This window comes from Calypte anna, chromosome 5A (assembly GCF_003957555.1).
Source record: "Calypte anna isolate BGI_N300 chromosome 5A, bCalAnn1_v1.p, whole genome shotgun sequence".
Taxonomy (NCBI): Eukaryota; Metazoa; Chordata; class Aves; order Apodiformes; family Trochilidae; genus Calypte; species Calypte anna.
Window position 1 is genome coordinate 193,618 of NC_044251.1, and position 18,825 is coordinate 212,442.

At 43.0% G+C, this 18,825-nt stretch overlaps 1 protein-coding gene across 1 annotated transcript in view; it reads left to right on the plus strand.

Annotated features, from left to right (window-relative positions):
• The first annotated feature begins 1,861 nt into the window (after positions 1 to 1,861).
• Positions 1,862 to 18,825, plus strand: part of SMOC1 (SPARC related modular calcium binding 1) — a 110,341-nt gene continuing 93,377 nt past the window's right edge. Inside the window, exon 1 of the mRNA XM_030451798.1 lies at positions 1,862 to 1,979. Within this exon, the coding sequence (XP_030307658.1) occupies positions 1,875 to 1,979 (105 nt within the window). The 5' untranslated portion in view covers positions 1,862 to 1,874. The remainder of the gene's footprint in view (positions 1,980 to 18,825) is intronic.

Consider the following 18,825-nt stretch of genomic DNA (forward strand, 5'->3'; position numbering starts at 1 on the left):
CTGGAGAAGAGCTGGCAAAGATTAAGACCAGGATAGCAGCGTGGTGAGGGTTAGGACTAAGGTACATTGGTAGGCTTGTATGGAGCTCCAGAGAGATCTGCAAGCCAAGAATAATGAATACTGGCAGAGCTCTGCATGAGTAACAAACAGCTTATCCTGCCTAGGCTAATGACAAAATGTTACGTACTGGCATTTTAAAAATAAATAATTTTTATTTTTTAAAAAAGAAAAGAAAAGAAAAGAAAGATTAAAGCAACCACCATAGCTAAACACCCTGCTTTGCTCTGATAAGATGCCAAAATTATATGACTTCTGTGTAACAAGGTTCTTTGCGTGGGTGTAGCAGCCCCTCCCCATACCTAGTGGATATACTCTATGGAATTTTTACGAGTATTGCCTTTTGTAAGGTCATCAAGTAAAGAAATTGAATACATTGTATGAAGAAATGGCACATGTTGTTTCCATAATAGCACCACAAAACTGTCCCATGAGAAGGTTATTATCACTATTATGTGTGCAGCAATGACCTTCCATTCCTATTCTGTTACAAAATGTTGAGCCTCTGTCGTGCCCACAATCAGATTCATGCTTTTAATTTTAAAAAATGAACGACCTGATGTAAATGCAAGCCAGTCTGGTTTGTAAGATACCTGCTGCTAAGTCAGGAGGTCAACAGAAGCTTGGCATTACTTGAGGCCTGCAGGTCACTGCCATCACACTGCCGTGGTGCTGCTCTCTCTCTAGCTGCTAAGCAGAAACTGGGACCTGTTGGTAGATGCATCTCCATTTCTGCTCCTGCTGCATCCACTTCCCTTTCTACCCAAGCTTCCCATCATCGACTGCCTGGTTATGCATGGACAGAGTGGGATCCACATGCAGCTTAGAAGGGTTTGTTGTCTCAAGAGGTATCAAACCTGATCTGGGGATGGTTTTTGGTGTGCAAGTTATCTGTTATCGAAGATCCCAAGCATATCACTTCCATGACAACACCCTCAGGCTCTGCTGCCCAACAGAGCAATGGGCTCCGGGGCTACTTTTTTGGGAAAGAAGGGGAAGATCTTCAGGGGCGGGTAGACTCTGCAGATTGTGGGTCATCTGTGCTTTGAGCCCTAGCACGGAGGTGACTAAAGGATCCACAGCCCCTGAGACACTAACTTGTTTCTACAGCAGCCTTAGCCCAGCAGTGCCGAACCGAAGGAAAACGCTGTGTGGCAATTTCCGATGCCAAATTTACTTGTTCGTTGGCCCGACCCGAACTGCAGGACTCAGCTGTCACTGCCACCAACAGGGTCAGCCATCGCCGCGGGGCCACAACCGGGGATGCCCGGAGGGGCTCTGAGGCGGGCGGCCCCGGCAAGTGCCAGCCGCGCTAGCTGGTGGTCTCCCGAAGACCCGCCGGGGCACCCACGCACTCCGGCAGCTGCTGAAGACGCGGCGGCCGCGCTAGGTGCCGCAGGCACGGGGAAGGTGCCGGTACCGGTGCCGGTACCGATGCTGGTGCCCGCGCCCGTCCCACGCCCCCGCCGCTGGCCGCCGGCAGCACCGCACCGCCCAGCGCCAACCTGCGCCGCCTGCCTCACGACCGGGAGCGGCGGGGGGGCGAGGCGAAGGGCCCTGGGGGCTTCCCATTGGCTGCCTCTCGCAGCGGCCGCGCTGCGATTGGTGCTGGCTGCAGTCAGTGTCGCCCGGCCCCGCCCCGCCGCGGCTTTATAACGGGCATCCCCATGGCCGAGGCGGGTAACCTGCCGCGGCGGGAGGGGGCAGAGCAGGCCCGGGGCACCGCCCGCCGACCCACACGCCGCTGCTTGGCTGAGGGGCGGCCGCACAGCCCCGCCGACCCACCGCTGCCCTGCCACCGCCCCCCCCGAGGGACGATGGTTCTGCGGGCCTGGCGCAGCGCGGGGGCTCGCCCGTTTCTGCTGGCTCTGCTGCTGGTGCATCTGCCTCAGGGTCGCGGCCACCGTGCCGCGGGGCCCCGGGTAAGTGACTCGCCGGCCCGGTTGGCAGAGCTGCCCTTCTGCCGCCCGCCCCGTCGCCGCAGGTTGCCCTGCCTACGGTCCGCGCCGTGTCAGCACCTCAGGTGAAGCCCCGGCCGCCCCCTTCCCCTGGCGGGCACGTAGCGGCTCCCGGCCCGGCACCCCGGGCGCTGGTCCTTGGCAATGGCCTCCGCGCACATTAGAAACCGGGTACCGGTAGAATGCAAGAATTGTATGGATGGGTATTAACTTGTTCGTATTTATCGCCGGGAAAAAAAAAAATGAGAGAGAGGATGAGGAGAGGGGGGAAGGTTGGCAGGCTGTGCTTTTTATGTTGCTTGTCTTACATTTAATGTAGCCCCTGTTCCCAGCACATAGCTTTGGGACTTTTTTTATATTTCTGAGTAGGGATTAAATGAATCCTTGCAATAAAGCTAGATGCCTTCAGCCCAGACCTCTTCCTGTACCTCAGTTTTTTAGGGTTTTTTTTTTGTTGTTGTTTTTTTTTTAATCTGACATTTAGTGTTTGACTCTTGTTGGGGCTGTTAATTTCACTTACCAAACTATTACATTGCTCTGGGGGAGTACCCAACATCTTTTCTAAATATGGTCCTCCCAGTGAGCTAACGTTACCATTCCAGCACTACTACAGAGTAGCTTTCAATTATAAAGCTGCAAAACAGTAGCTGTTCTTCAGCCAATGCTGCAATAAAAGCACAGCTCTGGGTAAGTGGAAAAACTTGATCTCTCTTCAGGCGTGCTGGATGCATTGACCATGTGCTTTCTTGACACAGCAATCTGAAATGCTGTGAAATGTAGCATCTAATTAACCTATACTGTAGTTAGTCAAGACCAGGAGTCTTTGGAATACCTACGTAGTCAAAGTGTAACATTAAAGGACTTTAGTGTAATGTTCTAGCTTTTTAGTAGAGGTGCTGTTTGACCACGCAGGTTTCGCAGAGCTGTGGAAGGTGTTCTGGCTGCACTGGTGTCCTTGTGTTTGGCTGTGCTGTGTAGCCTCTTTTACAGCCAGATGTGTAACAGCAACTGTTAGAAAGTGGCAGATTGGAACTAGTGTGTGCCATAAATTCTTGGAGGCCTGTTTTGAGGGATTGGGAAGCAGAGGTGTGCTTATGCTTATATCTGTATTGCCCAATAAGCAAACATAAAAATATGGAGTGGTGCCAAATAGAGAGGAGTTTTTGAAGTGGTAAGTAAGAGTCTGGCTGGATGACTAGAGCCCTTTATCAGCAGTAGTGTCTAAATGCTTTAATGAAGAGCAATTGAAACAAAGAACAAAATAAATAAATAAAACAACCTGATGGCAGCACGTAATTGCACAACGAGCCTGTCTATCAAACAGTTTCCATAGATGCCATTTTTATATACTATATTTTACAAGGCAGTTTAATTGCTCCCTGTGCTGTGTTGTCTTTGGAATGGCAGCTACTTCAGGAGAGTGGAAAACCACATACAAAAGGCTACCAATTTATTCTTTACTTGAATTAAGTGAGCTGTCTTTGTTCATTGTCCCTTTGTGACTGGGAGAATATCAGCTGTGAGCCCCAGTGTCCACATTTTTATAGAAGGATGTGCCTTAAAGATTTAACAAGTTAAAAGTTTAACTTGTGAGCTCTTAAATTGAAGGCTGTCAAGTTCTATGATGCTGAATTAATGATGCAGATCTTCTCGTCCTTCGAAGTGTCATGTTTAAGTGCAGGTAAAGGAGAGGAGTTTGGTTTACTTATTTGCAACCATGTTGATCAATATGATAAGCCCCTAAGGTTCATCTCTTCTAGTGATTAAACACTGCCTGTGAAGCTGTTATTAGGCAGCCAGCACTGTTACTGCATACATAGGCAGAGAAGTGTGGCATGCTAATGTCTGCATAAAATGATGAACAACTAAGGGTACTGAAAAGAAATACATATATGAATATGCATCTTTTGTGCCAATAAGGCGTCAAATTTTTGGATTGAGTTCAAGATGGTTACTTGAATACCAAGGTAAATTGCAAGTGCAGCTAGTATCTACTGGTCTGCTGAGGTACGTCTGGCTCTCAAAAGATGTTCAGAGCTTGCTTCTCCTTGTTGTACTAAAGCTATGAGCAGTGCCATGAATCCCTGAGACTTAAAGTGTCAATGACCTTGTACATACGCTGTGGGCAGCGAACATTTCATAACAAGTGTCCAAAGTGAAGACTCATAGTAAGTTTAATATCTTGTGTGTCCTAGAAAAAAAATGGAAACCACAAGGCTGTTGTGTGAGTTGTTTCTTCACCTGACATACTCCAGAAGAGCTGCTGCTGTGTTATGCAATTGCTTGATCACTTTAGACTCCTATAGGTCTAAAGAGCACTGTAGAAGTGACCAACTGACTATAGTTGGAAAATGTCTGTCTGAAGGATGTTGCCTTCTGGAAAAAGATAATCAGGCTTCACTTTCCATTCATATTATCTTTATCTGTGCTTGTGCTTCTGAGTTGGCTATGAAAATATTTTTTATGTTAATGACTTCTGCTGTTAATGAAAAATTTCTGGTCACCCAAAGATTTACTGAAGAAAACGAAAGTGCTCATGTATTACTGCTGGTGGTGGGAGCATGCTCTGTAGCTGGTGAACACCTACAATGATAACCTCTTGGACTAATTTTCAAGTTTCTAGCATCAGTCATGTGCTAAGGTAATCTTCACTGCCATCAGTGCAGAGCAGATGCTTTCTTGGCTTCTTTCATTTCCAGATGTCCTGAAGCAATTGGTAAGATGACTGTAAACCTCTCTTCAGTGGTATAGTCGCTCAGAAATATTAATATTGCTGTTTAAATATCTTAGATGTTCGTATCTTGCCATCTCAAACTAATTGTGACATTACTATGTCAAAAAAACCCAAACAAAACCCCATTTGTCTCCTACTTGGCTGCTGAATCCTCAGCTGTTCTGGGGCTGGCACATCTGATAGTGCAGTTAAGTGTCACCAAATAGACTTTATGCTCCTATTAAAGCTAAATGTAGAGGCAATACAGGTGAAACTGAAGCTAACCCCTAAAGGCTAATACTTGTGCTCCCTGCCATGCTTAGGGTCCTTTGTGACAAGTGTGGTGGCTTCCTGTCACAACTCCCCAGCAACTGCTTCAAGGTCCCTGCTGCTGGTGCAGTGTTCAGGGACGGTGGCACAGCAGACCTTGGGCCAAGCTTGATGTGCAGCGGTGGTATTTTACTGCTTTATCCTCAAGTGATGTTCTGGCAGAGAAGCAAATGTTGTAACTTGTGACTTGAGGTATGAATCCTCCTTTTTTTAATGTTACAAGCTTAGCTACTGGTAGGACTGTTAGGACTCTAAGCTTCTTGTGCTTGTCTGTGGGAAGCTCTTCCATTTGTGAAGTTCTTGCCCCAAAACTGAGCTGTCATTGCTGTCATTGCTTCCAGTCTGGAACCTTCTAAGGATGCTAAGGTCAGGGTGAGTTTCTAGTACAGAAACTAGCAGATGTGATGAAACTTGCCTGTGACTGACTCCCTCTTCAGAGTGAGTCACATGAGGAGTTAAGACTTGTGTTCAACAGCTTACAATGTGAGTCCTGTGAAGCTTTCTGTGTGTGGTGGCTTTACTGCCTGTAGGTACAAGGAGGGAATATTTTGGCACCAAAGCCCTTTTGGTGTTGACTGAGAGTGCAACCCTACCGTCTTTTTTTTTTTGGCGAGGCATTGAAGCTACAGGAGAGGAACTGGAGGATGGTGTAGATAGTCACACCAGGTTGTAAAGCTTGCACTCAGGGCTGTAAAAATACCACCCACCATACGAGAAAAAACCCTTTGTATGTGGCCTTTGTAGACCATTGACTCCTCAGCTGAGAGCTCCCTTTGGTGTGAAATCAGGCTCATGTCTTTTCTCCTTATCACAGCAGCTTCCTGGTGCAACTTAAACTTCTGTGGGATGCTGCAGTAACTCTGTTGATAGTGTTGGTGATATTTATCAGCATTAGAAAAGAATCATCTGCTTGTTTGAGGAAAACATTGCCTTGTATAGTGCTATTTCAGATGAAATTGAGGAGACAAGTATGATTGTTATGTTTCCCTACTAGAACTGCTCTGAGGGAAGCCTGTGCTAGCTGAGTAAAAGGCCTCCATGCTGGAAGTGCAGTCCCTATAGCATGGGTGATGGCATGGGGAGAAGCTCTGGTTCATGCAAGGATTCATTTGAGTCTTCATGACTCTTGAAAGGTAGCTTTAAAAATACCCTGGGTACCTTTACTGGATGATGGTAAATTGACAAGTGGAAGCCTGGAATAAACCTTTGTTGGAAAGCTGTCCTTCCAGATGCTTCTCATGCTGGCTTCTCTGGGGCAGCTGTGCTTCTGTCCTCAGGTCTATGGCCTCCCCTGTGTAAGCCTCCAACTGCTTGCACTCTTCCCCAGTGTTCTCGCAGCTGTGGTCTTCTTGGAAGGACATGCCTGCATGATGGGTTTGTGCATTTTTTGCCTCCCACTGGCTTGTGGCTGAGCCAGCTGCTTTTGAGGGCCCACTGACAGGTGTTCTCACTTGGAGTGGGCACTTGGCTATGCAGTGGGGAAGTGAGTGGTGGGTGTGAAATGAGAGCAAATGTGAGGGAAAGCACCTGTGCCTAGAGATGGGATAAATAACAGTATTTATTACAGGTACATAGGCTGCATCATTAAAGGTTGGCTCAGGGTTTTGTAAAGCAGAATCTGGCAGCAAAGCCTAGAGAAGCAACCCACTGGTGCTGCTGGCAAACTCTTCCATGCAGGTGGTGGAAGCTGGTGGGTGTGGGCAGATACCTTGCTCCTCCATGGGCACCCATGCTCCTTGGCTGGAGTTTTGAAGGAGCACCTCCTGCCTCTGGATGAAGAACATAAGATGGGTGCCACAGTACTACACTGCTCAGTACTTGAACATGCACCCAGACCATGTGCCATGGTTCTGTAAAATTGGTTGTCTTGCCCCAGACACCTGGACTTGAAGTGGCTAAGGGGAAAGCAGCAGACTGTCTGTATGCAGAATTCTTTCTGTGCAGGGTATAGACTGAATCTGTTGAGACTATCTCAGTAGTCTACACAGCAGTGCCTATTCTAAAGTTAAAGTTGATCATCTACTGAGAAAGCATTGGCCTAATGTAAATTTTCCCTAGTCTTGAGTCTTATGACAAAGTACAACAATGAATTTCACCTTTTTCAGGGTGGAAGAAACCTGCTCTTCTGTGCCACTGAGACATCTGATTACAGCTGGGGTTGAGGGGAGTGGTAAAGGTGAGGGGTTTTTCATGGGTGAGCTTCTGACAGAAAGAATTACAGGAAGTGGAAGGAAAGGTGTGTAAGAATAAGGAAGATGTGGGGGGAGGGAGCGGCAATGAAAACTTGCTTTTCTGAGGTTTTTCTTGGCTGCTGGTCCAATTAATGATAGTTGGAATACTATCCAGGGGAAGTGCTGATCCTCAAAGAGGGAGGAGAGGTTCCAGACACTTAGTGGGCAGATTCTGTTTCAGAATTTCTCTTGGCTACCAGTTCTCTGTTACCATTAGCTGGGTCACAGACTGGAATGTATGAAGAAAATGTTGTCCATTCCTGTTCCATGTCTGAGATAAATGAGTTAAATTGCATAGGGAAGCTCTGCTCTGTCTGCTGATGAGAAAGTCCCCTAGCCTAGCTGCTCTACTTAGGTTGTGTGTGATGAATGGGGCTGTGCTTTTGTACTCTTGTGGAGTTCCAAAATACTGGGATTATGAAGTTTTTCTTTGGTTATACAGAGAACCCAAAAAATGAGTTAATCTCTCCTTCAACTGTAATTCTTATACTATAGGGTTTCATTTTGCAACCAAGTAAAACAATCAAATTACAGTCTTAATATAAGGGTAATTATCTTATGTTCCACAGCAACCATGAAACTGAATGAACTTACAGTTGCTCCCTGGGATGCTGAGGCAGCAGTGTGGATATCTTTGAGGGGGAGTGAACCATTCATCAGATAGATAAGTAAGCATCCTCAGATGAAAACCCCTGGTAAAGGTGGGGGTATCCTTTAATGTACAACAGGGACACATGCCTTGGAAACATGGCTAGGTGTACCCTATCTCTAGATCTCGCTTCTGTGTACCAGACACACTACTCAGAAGGAGATAGAATGATAATCTTTTGTTGCAGCATAGACTCCCTTGAGTAGCGTAGAGATTAAAGAGCCTATTCTAGCTGGTACATCAAACCATTTCCCTTCCCCCTGCTTTGAAGCAGATTTACATGCAGTCTATACTTTTCTTAAACAAATACTTGGTGAAATGAGGCACAGGTTAAGAACTAAAAAGCTAGGAGCTCTTGGGTGTAATTCCCAAGTGGAGGATATTAAATGAGTTGGAGTTTGTAGACTCCAACAAATAAAGGGGTTTCTGCCAGAGCCAAGTCATGGCATCAAACTGCTTCTGATTTGGTCCAGTTATCATACAGAATAGTGGTAACTCACTTGTTGGCTTCTGCCTGGAGTTCTGCATTTGGCTTACTCCTCTGCTCTTGAAAGTGAGCATGCAAGTGTTGCAGAAGTAGATAAGCTGTGTGCAAAAGCAGCTTTAAAAAATGTGAATGTATCTGAAACATTACAGGATAATCTGCTCCAGACTTGTGAAGGAAATGTCAGTTTTAATGTGTACATTTCTCAGGCTTAGTGGAAGCAAAATAACCACAAGCAAGAAGCCTGCAAAAGACTGATATATAAAATGAACAGGGTTGTTCACACAATAAGCACTTTTTTTCTTTTTGCAACAGAGTTCTAAATGTTTGTTGGGTTTTTTTTTCTGTGTCTTGGTCTAAAAAGTATGTGCTCCACCCTTTTAACTTAATGCCAATATCTACCTCCAATGCTTTGAAGTTCTATCAAGTAAGGGATCTGGTGCAGGTCAGTAATGCAGCACTTTCTTTCTGCTGTTGTCATAAACTGTAACAGATTGGATTCTCAGTGCTGGTGGTGGTTTTATTTGCCCTCAGTTAGATGCATTACATCTGAAATGTTCCTGAAGTTTATGCTAGATGCAGAGATGTATCCTGCTAGAACTTGAACTTACCCTGTCTCATGGCATTTACCTTCAGAAGCCATCTTAAGTGTACTGTGCATGTGTACAAGTCTACAAGTTTACTTCTTGACTGTAAGAGAATGGTACTTCTGGTTGCTCTACTTAAAGGCTTGGTTGTTATACTAGAGATGCTGGCCTTCAGTTTTGTAGGTAAAATCTGAATTGGTGGACAAGTGGTGAATGGTTGTATGAATAGGTTATACATAATGGTGGAAGACAGCATTTCAGTGGTGGCTGGTAGCCATGGTATGTAACAAGCAGCTCATGCTTTCCATAAGGGGGTAGACATGGAAGGAGTTAGCTATGAATTTTTACCAAGATGGCTACCAGCATTCCTCTGTCTTTGTCAGTGTCTGTGGGTTATCTTCCATTTTTTAACTGTTACACAGATACAGCCACTTTTTTAGGCACAGGAGTCATATACCCTTAGGTACAGGAATGAAAGTCAAAGCTGTCCTCTGCGGGCTTTAGCTTGTTAGGTGTTCTGTAAAGCCTTTGTTCTGTATTAAGGCAGGATGTTCTTAATGGCAGTAGCTGTTCTCTGCACTCACTTTTCCTAGTCTAAATGTGAATTGTGGAAGGAATAGTAGCTGCAGTTTCTACAGACGCTACAAATCGGGCATAAACATACTCTATTGGTGATAGCTTTTTAATGATGGTTAAATCCATTGTCTAGAAGTATAGGGGAGTATATTAGTCCAAAGTTATTGTTTTGGAGGCTCATCTTCAGGAACTTCCAGCTGAATGTTTTTATAATGAATTCAGAAAGTGCTTTATGCTCCAACTTGGTTTGCTTTTTTAAACTAAGGACTTAATATTGAGGCAGGCCAGGGGGCTCCAAAGCAGTCTCGATATTACCATGGCAACTGGTGACTTAAGTTTTCCAAGGCTGTCAGGTTTTGTCCTCTTCTCACTTCTCTTGAAGTAACAAGTGTGTTGGCAGAAAAAATATAGTATTCTGCTGTACCTGAGCTGTCACATAAGCTACTATACTTCTTAAAACTTGTAGAGCTGCTAAAATCTAAACAGAAATCCTCCAGAACCTCGCAACTCATCTATCAGTTACACACACAACCTGAAAATCAGGATTGCATATAAGGTGGCTAATGGAGCTTTAAATAACTGGTCAAACTAATCTTCTGGCACGCTGTCACTAGTAGAGCACCTCTTGAGGGTGAATAGGGTGAGGAGTGGGAAGCAATCAGTGTGAAATTAGTACTGCTGATGCTTTTGTCTGAGTCCTCAGTTGTCAATGAGGCTATCTAAATTTCAGGATTTTTACTGGGAACCATACCTAAAGGAGTGCCACACTAACTGGACCAGGAACAGAAAGGTCAAGCTTTATCACAAAATAAGTGCTCTCATTTTACATAAAGCACTTCGGCAACGGTATTGGAACTGAAGCTCCTCAACACACTGCAGTGTATTGTATTGTCTGCAGATTTCTATTCTGAATGTAAAAGCACCCATAGGACTAAGCACCCTAACTCATCTGCTCTGTTTTGTGAAAGCTGTCGGTGTATAAATGGCTATAATACTGCCCATTTACATGACAAGTACATCTTTAGCCCAAAGATTTGATTCTGATCTAGCCTGAATAGCTGGTGAGTATAATAAGTAAACTAAGTTTAAGTTTTCCTATTGGAAGTTTAAGTTTCCTATTTCGAATTCCTATTAGAATTTACCTAATAGGCTCCAATGTTTGCTTCTAGTTTTGCTGGCATGAAGGCCAACTAAAAACTGAAAAGCTTCCACAGTTGTTTCACATAACCCAAGGACTTTCCTACCTTAGGAGCTTCAGAATATATGGAAAGACTTGGGTAGGAAAATCCCATGCAATTTGCAAAGAGAAGGGTTTGATTTTTAGTTTAAACTAAAACCCACAAGCAGTGCTTTGGCTGAATGACAGTCTCAAATAGAAAGTCTGCCTTCAGTTCTCAGCAGGTTTTCTCTTTAGCCAAGAATATTGAATTCAAAGGGCTTCTCTCCTTAAAAAAGAACCATTAGATATCTTATCACAGTAACTGTTCTTCCTTTTAAACTGGATGCCTTCTCAGCTGTCCCATGCAACTCAGCTCATTATTGCATCTCTTCAGAAAATGTCTACGTCTAACCTTCCATGGGGACCCTTCACTATAGCTGCTTCCAAGTTAAGCTGCCCACTGATAGTGTCCCCTTGGGAACAGGTTTAGATGAAAAGCTTCTGATGAGTTTTTTTCCTTATGTTCAGACTCTCGTCAAATTCTGCTCTACAGATGTGTTCTCTTTTTGTGTGTGCCCCTGTTTAGGCAGGACAAAGAGAGTAGGAAAAAAGAGTTCTCATTATGGTAGTACTTGCTGAACCCTGCCTGAAAACTTCCTTCCAGCTTCAGGAATTTATGCTTTTCTTTGGAAATCACTGGGACAAGTAAATAAAGGTAAACTCCCCATACATTCCACATACATTTTCCACCTGACAAGCTTAACTTTAGTTTGCTCTGCTTTAATAAACTCAGGTGTAGAGTTGTAACCAACCTTTCAGTGCAATGACTAAATGCAGTGTGCCAGAGCAAAAGTTAGAGATGACTTTCACTTCTCTTCTTTGGTCTTTACATTGCATGAAATCATGGTAGACATGATGAGGTCACCTCATTAAAAGGTTTAAAGATTAAAAGGACAAAACAGAGTGTTATCTTTGGCTTGACTCTGGTTACTATTTATTAGAAAGCAAACCTAGGGATTACTACAAACAACCTAAGCCAAGCATGTCAACTCTTCAGTATGGCAGACTAATGTTCATGCATATCCCTGCATTTCCTAAGGCAACCAATTAGGATCAAATAAGAAGAGATAATCTTGTTAAATCTCATGCCAATGTTCATATGGGTACAACCACACTTATCTAAAATTGCTTTAGTGGGACTTGGTGGTGGCTTTTGTTTCACTAGCAGGTGCTGATGTCAAAATACAAGACTCTCCTGGCATCTGTTTTGTTGTGAAGTGATTGACACCAGTGCAAGTCACTGTTTACACAAAGCATCTGAATGAAGTCACTGCTAGATTCAGCAAGATACTAACCAAAGATAGCATGTAGAACTGCTGATGAAACTTGGCTAAACAGGCAGGAAACAGGGTTTGCATAAGAATTTATTTCCCAAAGAGTAAGGGTAAGTAGCTGTCTTATTTTTGCTGATAAAGCAACTGCTGGGTTGCAGTATCAACTCCTACCTGAAATCCTTGCTGCTGTCTGGCTTCTTGCTCATCTTGCCCATCTGGCTTGGAGCTCTTGGATCCATGAAGTGAAGGGAAAGCACCAGCAAGTTTCCCCTTACTTTAGGTATATTCTGGGGAGGAAGCTACCCTGTGTCATCTTGTTTTCAGTTGTTGGTGGTTAGAATGTGCAGCTGGCACTTAGGGGTCTTTCTGGATGTTATAGGTCAACAACTATATTAAATCTGGTGCTGTATGTGGTGGCTGTTCATCTTGAACAGGTTTTGTACCTACTGCTTTCAGACAGTGAGCTTGACTTTGTTGAAAGCTTCCCTTCATGTGATGTTTGTTGTTTTTATTTTTCTACTTAGCAGGAAGTTTTTGTGGAAATTGAGTAAGATTATAAAGTTACCCCACTCTGAAACTCATGGCAGTGATTCAACAAACAAGAGGCAGTTGTGAAGGGCTAAATGAATAACTGGCAAGTATCTGTCTTAGTTGAAGCTTGGGATCCCCCTGGTAATTGCAATATAATATTTTGGGCTAAAAAAAGGAAAATAATCCAATTTTTTCTTTATCATTCTGAAAGGTCAGCAGTTCTTCTAGAAAGACAGGAGAGCTTAGGACCTCTGACTTGGCATCAGTCAGTGTGACAAGATTAGTTCTGCTTAATAATTTACATTCACTTAATTCCCCACTCCTTCCTTTGGTTGTATTATTTGCTGGTTTATTAATTTATGCCAAGGAAAGCCTCCTTTGTAGATTTCCAGCTATCCCTGTATTTTAGATCTCAAGCTACAGTTACCTCTAGTGACTAGCAGGGTGTCACTAAGCTATCTACCAGACTGGATGGCATGGGTAGTTCTTAGCTGAAGTGTGAGGATGGATTTTTTTCTGTATGAGTGCCTGTGCTTCCAGGGTACTGCAGTTCTCTACTGGTTAACTGTTTGCAAAGCAACTGCTCCCAACAGGAAGAAGTGCTATTACTGTCCTGGTACTGAATAATTCTGAAGGAGGAGTGCCAGATGTTTTAACTCCTGACAAATCACAACTTGGGAAACTTACAGGAATATTTATGTAACATCAAGATCTGGTGTTTGCAACATTAGGTGTGGACAAGCCCCCACACTTTGATTCCCTGATGAAAGATGTTGGCCCTTACCATCAAAAAGGCTCGCTAGAGTATTGTCAGTTCTACCCAGTGAGGCATAGGGTCATGGTATACTCCAGGTTTAATTTGTGAAATATTCTCTTTAAGTTGCAGGTGCTGAAACTTGGCATGTCATAGTGTTAGTGCTCTGATAGGGGAAAGGAATATGGAACACTTGAATAGAATGAAGCTTCAGAGAAAAGCTACTGCCCAAATAATTAGGTTATCTACTTAAATATCCTGTGTGTAAAAGTCAAATTTCACTTCTCTATTTTTTTTTTGCTGTTGTTTGAGGTGAAAACCTTCCTCTGATAATTGTCTTTAAATTCTGTCTTTCTGGACAGCAAGAAGTGCTTAATTTTGGCCATAAAAATTCTCCAAACAGGATGGAAATAAACTTTAAGAAGTTTCCAGAATCTGCCAACTTCTGTAACATTTTAATCTGAGGGTTTAGGCCTTTACCAAATTGTTTCCCAAAGCCTCACAAAGGCTATACCACTGTGGTCATTCACAGGCACTTACTGACCTTACGCTTTAACTTTACGTGTTGCCTTTCGACAGGATTTTGTGGAAAGTGCAAGATTTAAATAAAACAAAGCAGTTTATGTAAAAAATGCCATGACCTGCTCTGGCTGTAAGAGCACCACTACTTGATTTAAGATTGTTGGCAACTGACAGACAATATGAGCTCAGTTGAGTAGTCCTGTGTCCAATCTGTTTTTCATCCCATACAGTCATTTAAGCTTCATCCATACTGTTGGTTTGTGTCTCCAAGCTCATGTCTGAGTTTTCTGATCCTCTGCTATGTGTCAAACTTGTTGCTTTGTCCTGATGTGAATTACAGCCAGACAACTCACTCCAGTGGTGGGACTGACATTTTTCCTGCCATCTGGCTGACTGGAAATGGATTCTGTCCCTTGCCTTCGTGGTCATGTCTGGATGAAGGACAGGTACTGAAGGACATGTCTAGCCTCCTGGTTGAAGCACTGGTATATTTTGGAGGTTGAGAAGCTTTTAGGCTACAGGAGCTCTTCATGAGACTGAAGCTCCTGGTAACCATTCTGTCCAGGCTACATGGATGAGCCATGCTGAAAATGAATTCTTCCTCTTTCTACTGACTTAGAGCTTCCAAGTGTTTTATTTGCTTTAACTAAAGTGTTTCAGCTATTTCATGAAATGTGATTGAACTGAGTAAGGTTACCTTTTAAAATAGCTTCTAAAAGCACACTAATTAAAAAGTTAATTATCTTTTGGAGACTGGACACACGACTTACACTGACAATAGGTGCATCTTCCCTGCTTCAGAAGCCCAGCTCCTTAATTGCTCTCAAAGACTGGTTAATTAACTTCCTATCATCTACAGTTGAGACAGCTTGCACATCACTGCATTGAAGTTTGTTCATCAATACTACCTGGTATTGAGCTGGAAGCAAGAGGCAACAGCATGACTTAGAAACACTGGGTAGGTACACAATGTGCATTAAATCTTAATTGTACTTAGCTCTGGGCAAAGTCTGGAGCTGCTAGTTATGAACATTAATGCTGTCCTATTATATAACCTCTCTGAAAAAAGGAGCTACAGCTCTGAGTCTCTCCTACACTTAAATTGTAAAGATAAACCACTACTTTCTTTTCCAGTAGGTGACACATGGGAGCTACACAAGCTAAATCATACTTCTGAGCCTTTTTTTTTTTTTTTTTATTGTTCATAATGCAAAGTACTTCATACTTCCTCCTTTGCAAAAGCAGAGCTACAGCTCACCATGAGTTGTGAAAGGGAGCCAATGTTAATGTCAGCCAGAAAAACCAAACCAAAACAAGAACACAGTAGACCCCTACTCCACCGAGATTTGTGGTAAGAGTTAGTGTTCTGCTAAACTGTTTCAGTCAGATGTAGGAGCAATCTTAATTTCATGAGATATAACTCCTTTCAAGCAAGTTTAAGACAAACTAATCCTTCAACTTTTTAAAGCTAGAGTAAGCTAAGGCTCTGCATAAGCATTGTTTGAATACAGGAGATTTATCCCACTACCTTGAATAGAGTATGTCTCAAGGTAATGGTAGGTTATGTCTGTGCTAATGTGAAATGAGGCCTACCAGTTTAACATGATAATAGTTACTGGTGTCTGGACTAACTGCAGTTGAAAGCAAATCTCTCTGCTTTTAAAATAAGAACATGTTGCTGGTGTCCTGTGCTGGCAAAGCTTTCTGCCTATGCTGTATCTACTGTAGGTATAACTGAAAAGCATAATTGTCTGTGTTTGCTTTAAACATCCCTATGGGCTATGTACGAGGACTAAAGAAGTTAAAGAAAGATAAAATAAAACTATACATTTATTCAGCAAAAATCTGGGGTAAATTGTAGATCCCAACCTTTGGTGTTATCATTTGCTTTATCCTCTCTCTTGTCTGGAAGCTTTTGCTGCATACCTGGTATAGTGGTGGTGGGTAGATCCAAATAGTTTACGTGTACTTTTTAACTGTGGAAGGATGTCCACCCTTGCCAACAGCTGTGGAAAAACATGCCACATGGCCTAGCAAAAGCATTGCCTGGACTTCAAGGATCTGGGTGGACAACTGAAAATTTATACTTTATTATGTCGTACCCCAATGTGCAATCCATGGAATAATGTGGTTGTATCACACCAATTATGTGCACTGCAATGTGATGCCCTGGGCAAACTGGTTTTAAAATGAATATGGAGCAACACTTTAGGGGTTGATGGGGCTCTTCACAACATGGAAAAATTACCTGCAGTGCACTACAAACTGAATTTTCAAGAGGTTTTGGTGGATGCATTTGGCTGAAAGATATTCACCTGAATAAGGTACAGAAGGAGTAGGGGAAGGAAAGTGAGCCCTCAGGTAGGAATATGATGAACTAGATTTAGGCTAGCTTGACCACACTGATCTTGGCTTCTAACATCTACGTTATCTTTGCTATTAAGTCCCATGACCAACCTGTGCAGGGTTCTTGACGGCTGCTTTTTATTCTCCATTGTTAAATATTTAAGTATTTGCTTGAAATAAAACAGAGAGGTGATTCACCTGACCACAGGGCTTCTTTGCACATCTGTTGCTTTCTAAAGCTGGATGTAGGACTGTCAGTTGCCTTCAGTTCTCCTTGTTTAGGTTTTTTGCATGTGAACGTGAAAATGTGTCATGGGTGTAAGTAAACACAGTATGTTAAAGCATCCCCTCTACAATTGTAAGCAAGGCACTTGATGGGAAGACGCAAAGTAGGTCTGGAATGTGTTGCAATATTGAACTTAACCTAGAAAGGAGGAAGGCAGGGAATGCTTGGAAATCCTTTCTTCCTCCCAAGTCACCAAAAAATTGAGGTGATAGCAAAAACTTGGCCAATGTACACTGTGGTGTGCCAGGATGGAAAGACAGGGGTTGGTGTTATTTGTGGCTTGATAAGGTGAATTTGCTGATGTAAGGTGGAGGCTCAAATCTTGGGTTGAGGTGGTGGTTATAATAACTATGGGATGTCTTTCATGTAGTTCTAGTCAGGAGCATCCAAGTGGTGATGTGGTGCCTGGGACAGAGGACTTCACTGAGTACAGAAAGCCAGTATCAGTCTCTCTCTCACTTAATCAGAGTAAATTTCAATGCCCTCTAGTGGCTTTAACTGTACAAGGAATGGTTGTGTTTATCTACACCACCACCCTTGGGTGGTTTTGGCTCAGCAGGAAGAGATGGCTGGAAGTGTGTGTTCTGGGAGCACTGCCATACTGTTAACTAAATGTATGAGGAAGCAACAATGAAAAACATATAGGAAATACTTCCCAACTTGAATTATTTAAGGTATTATGGTATGCCAGACATTCCAGAAGTGAGGAACATTCCAGAGTATTTTTGCCTTTTTAGGTTGGGAATAAACCTCTGAGAAGCTCACTGTGGAGAAGTTTCAGCGTTCTTCTGTAAGAGCCTAGGCTTTCAGAAAAGAATCAGGTACTCCGATGCTAAAATGGGACAGTTTCAGGACTGCACAGTGTAGAACCACATGAGCACGGTGAGGTAAAGGCTGTTGTATCTACAGCACAAGAGCTAGGGCAGGCTTTGGAACTCAGCAGCTGGAGGTCTGTGTGGGAAAAGCAGCTACAGGTGTGAGCTTATGACAGGTTAATTTCCTAACGTAACAGCTTAGCTTTGGATGCTGTTGCCTGTGTGCTCTCTGACACCAGTGTTCAGTGTTTGTGTGGTGACCGAAGGTATAAAAGGTGCTTGGTGGCATAACTGGCTGGCTGCACTTGTTTACTACCAAGAAGGAAAACTGGAATATGCCTTAAGGAGTTTTCAAGATCAAAACTGCTTCCCAGACTCCTGCCTTTAAATCTGATCTTTAAAGTTACTGTGGCTTCTAATAATGATGTAGTAGTTCAACTTTCATTCAGTATGTTGTTGGTGAAAGTTAATTAGATATTTTAATTCCACTTGAATAGTCTGCCTGACCAATGATATAATTGTCTGTCTGAGCTATTTGAAGGTGCATGCACTGGTGTGCAGCATACTGATGTTTCAAAGATGCATTTCTTGCATGCTTAGTATTAAGTGCTTTGAACTGGAAATTGAGCAGTTAGCTCTGGAAGCAACTAATAAAATCAGTGGAAGATGTAGTTAGTAAATTGTGCTGAATGAACAAAGATCAGGTGGCTTTTGAAGACAGCCTCATGGAGGTGTGCTTGTGGATCAGAGCATCTGTTTGGGTAATCTGCTCCTGTGTTACAAGTTAGAGAACATCTTCAACATGATAAAAAAAGCCCTGACCCTGAAATGCAGCAGTGCTTGTATTATTTCTTTAGATTGTATTCTTGGAAGTGGAATCTGCACACACACACACACACACACACACACACACACACCAGTGTGTTAAGGCTTTGTCCCTAGGACTGAAAGATTTTCTTTCAGTAGGCTTAGGATCTTGAGTAAATCTTCAATGAAGTAAATCACAGGCTAGGTAAGAGTTTTGTTTTTAGGATATCTTGTCCTATACTAGTACAGTGTATGCATAGCTGCCAAAATACTTGCCTGATACATTTTTTTTTTTCTTCAGTGGTTTGTTTACTTCAGGTAGGAAGAGAATAAGGCTTCTGAACCAACTCGGTGTGGTGGCTCTTTCTCCATCATGCCTACTGAAGCTTCTAAAGTTACCTTGGCCATGTAGTACTTCTGCACAAACAGATGTAGATATAGATGTCTGAAGGATGAAGCAGATGCTGACTGCTCCTTTGTTGGGGTCAATATGGACTTGTCCAAATAATAAATAAAGGTAGAAACTTGTCAGGCTTCTGCTCAAGTATAGAAATTGAATCATTATTTAGAAGGTGAGAAAATTCTTTAAGGCTCTCAACCACTGATTAATCAGATCTGTACTCCAGTGATGAAGCACTAAATTGGACTCTTTAACTTTTTTTTTTTTCATGGATACTGCACTTGAC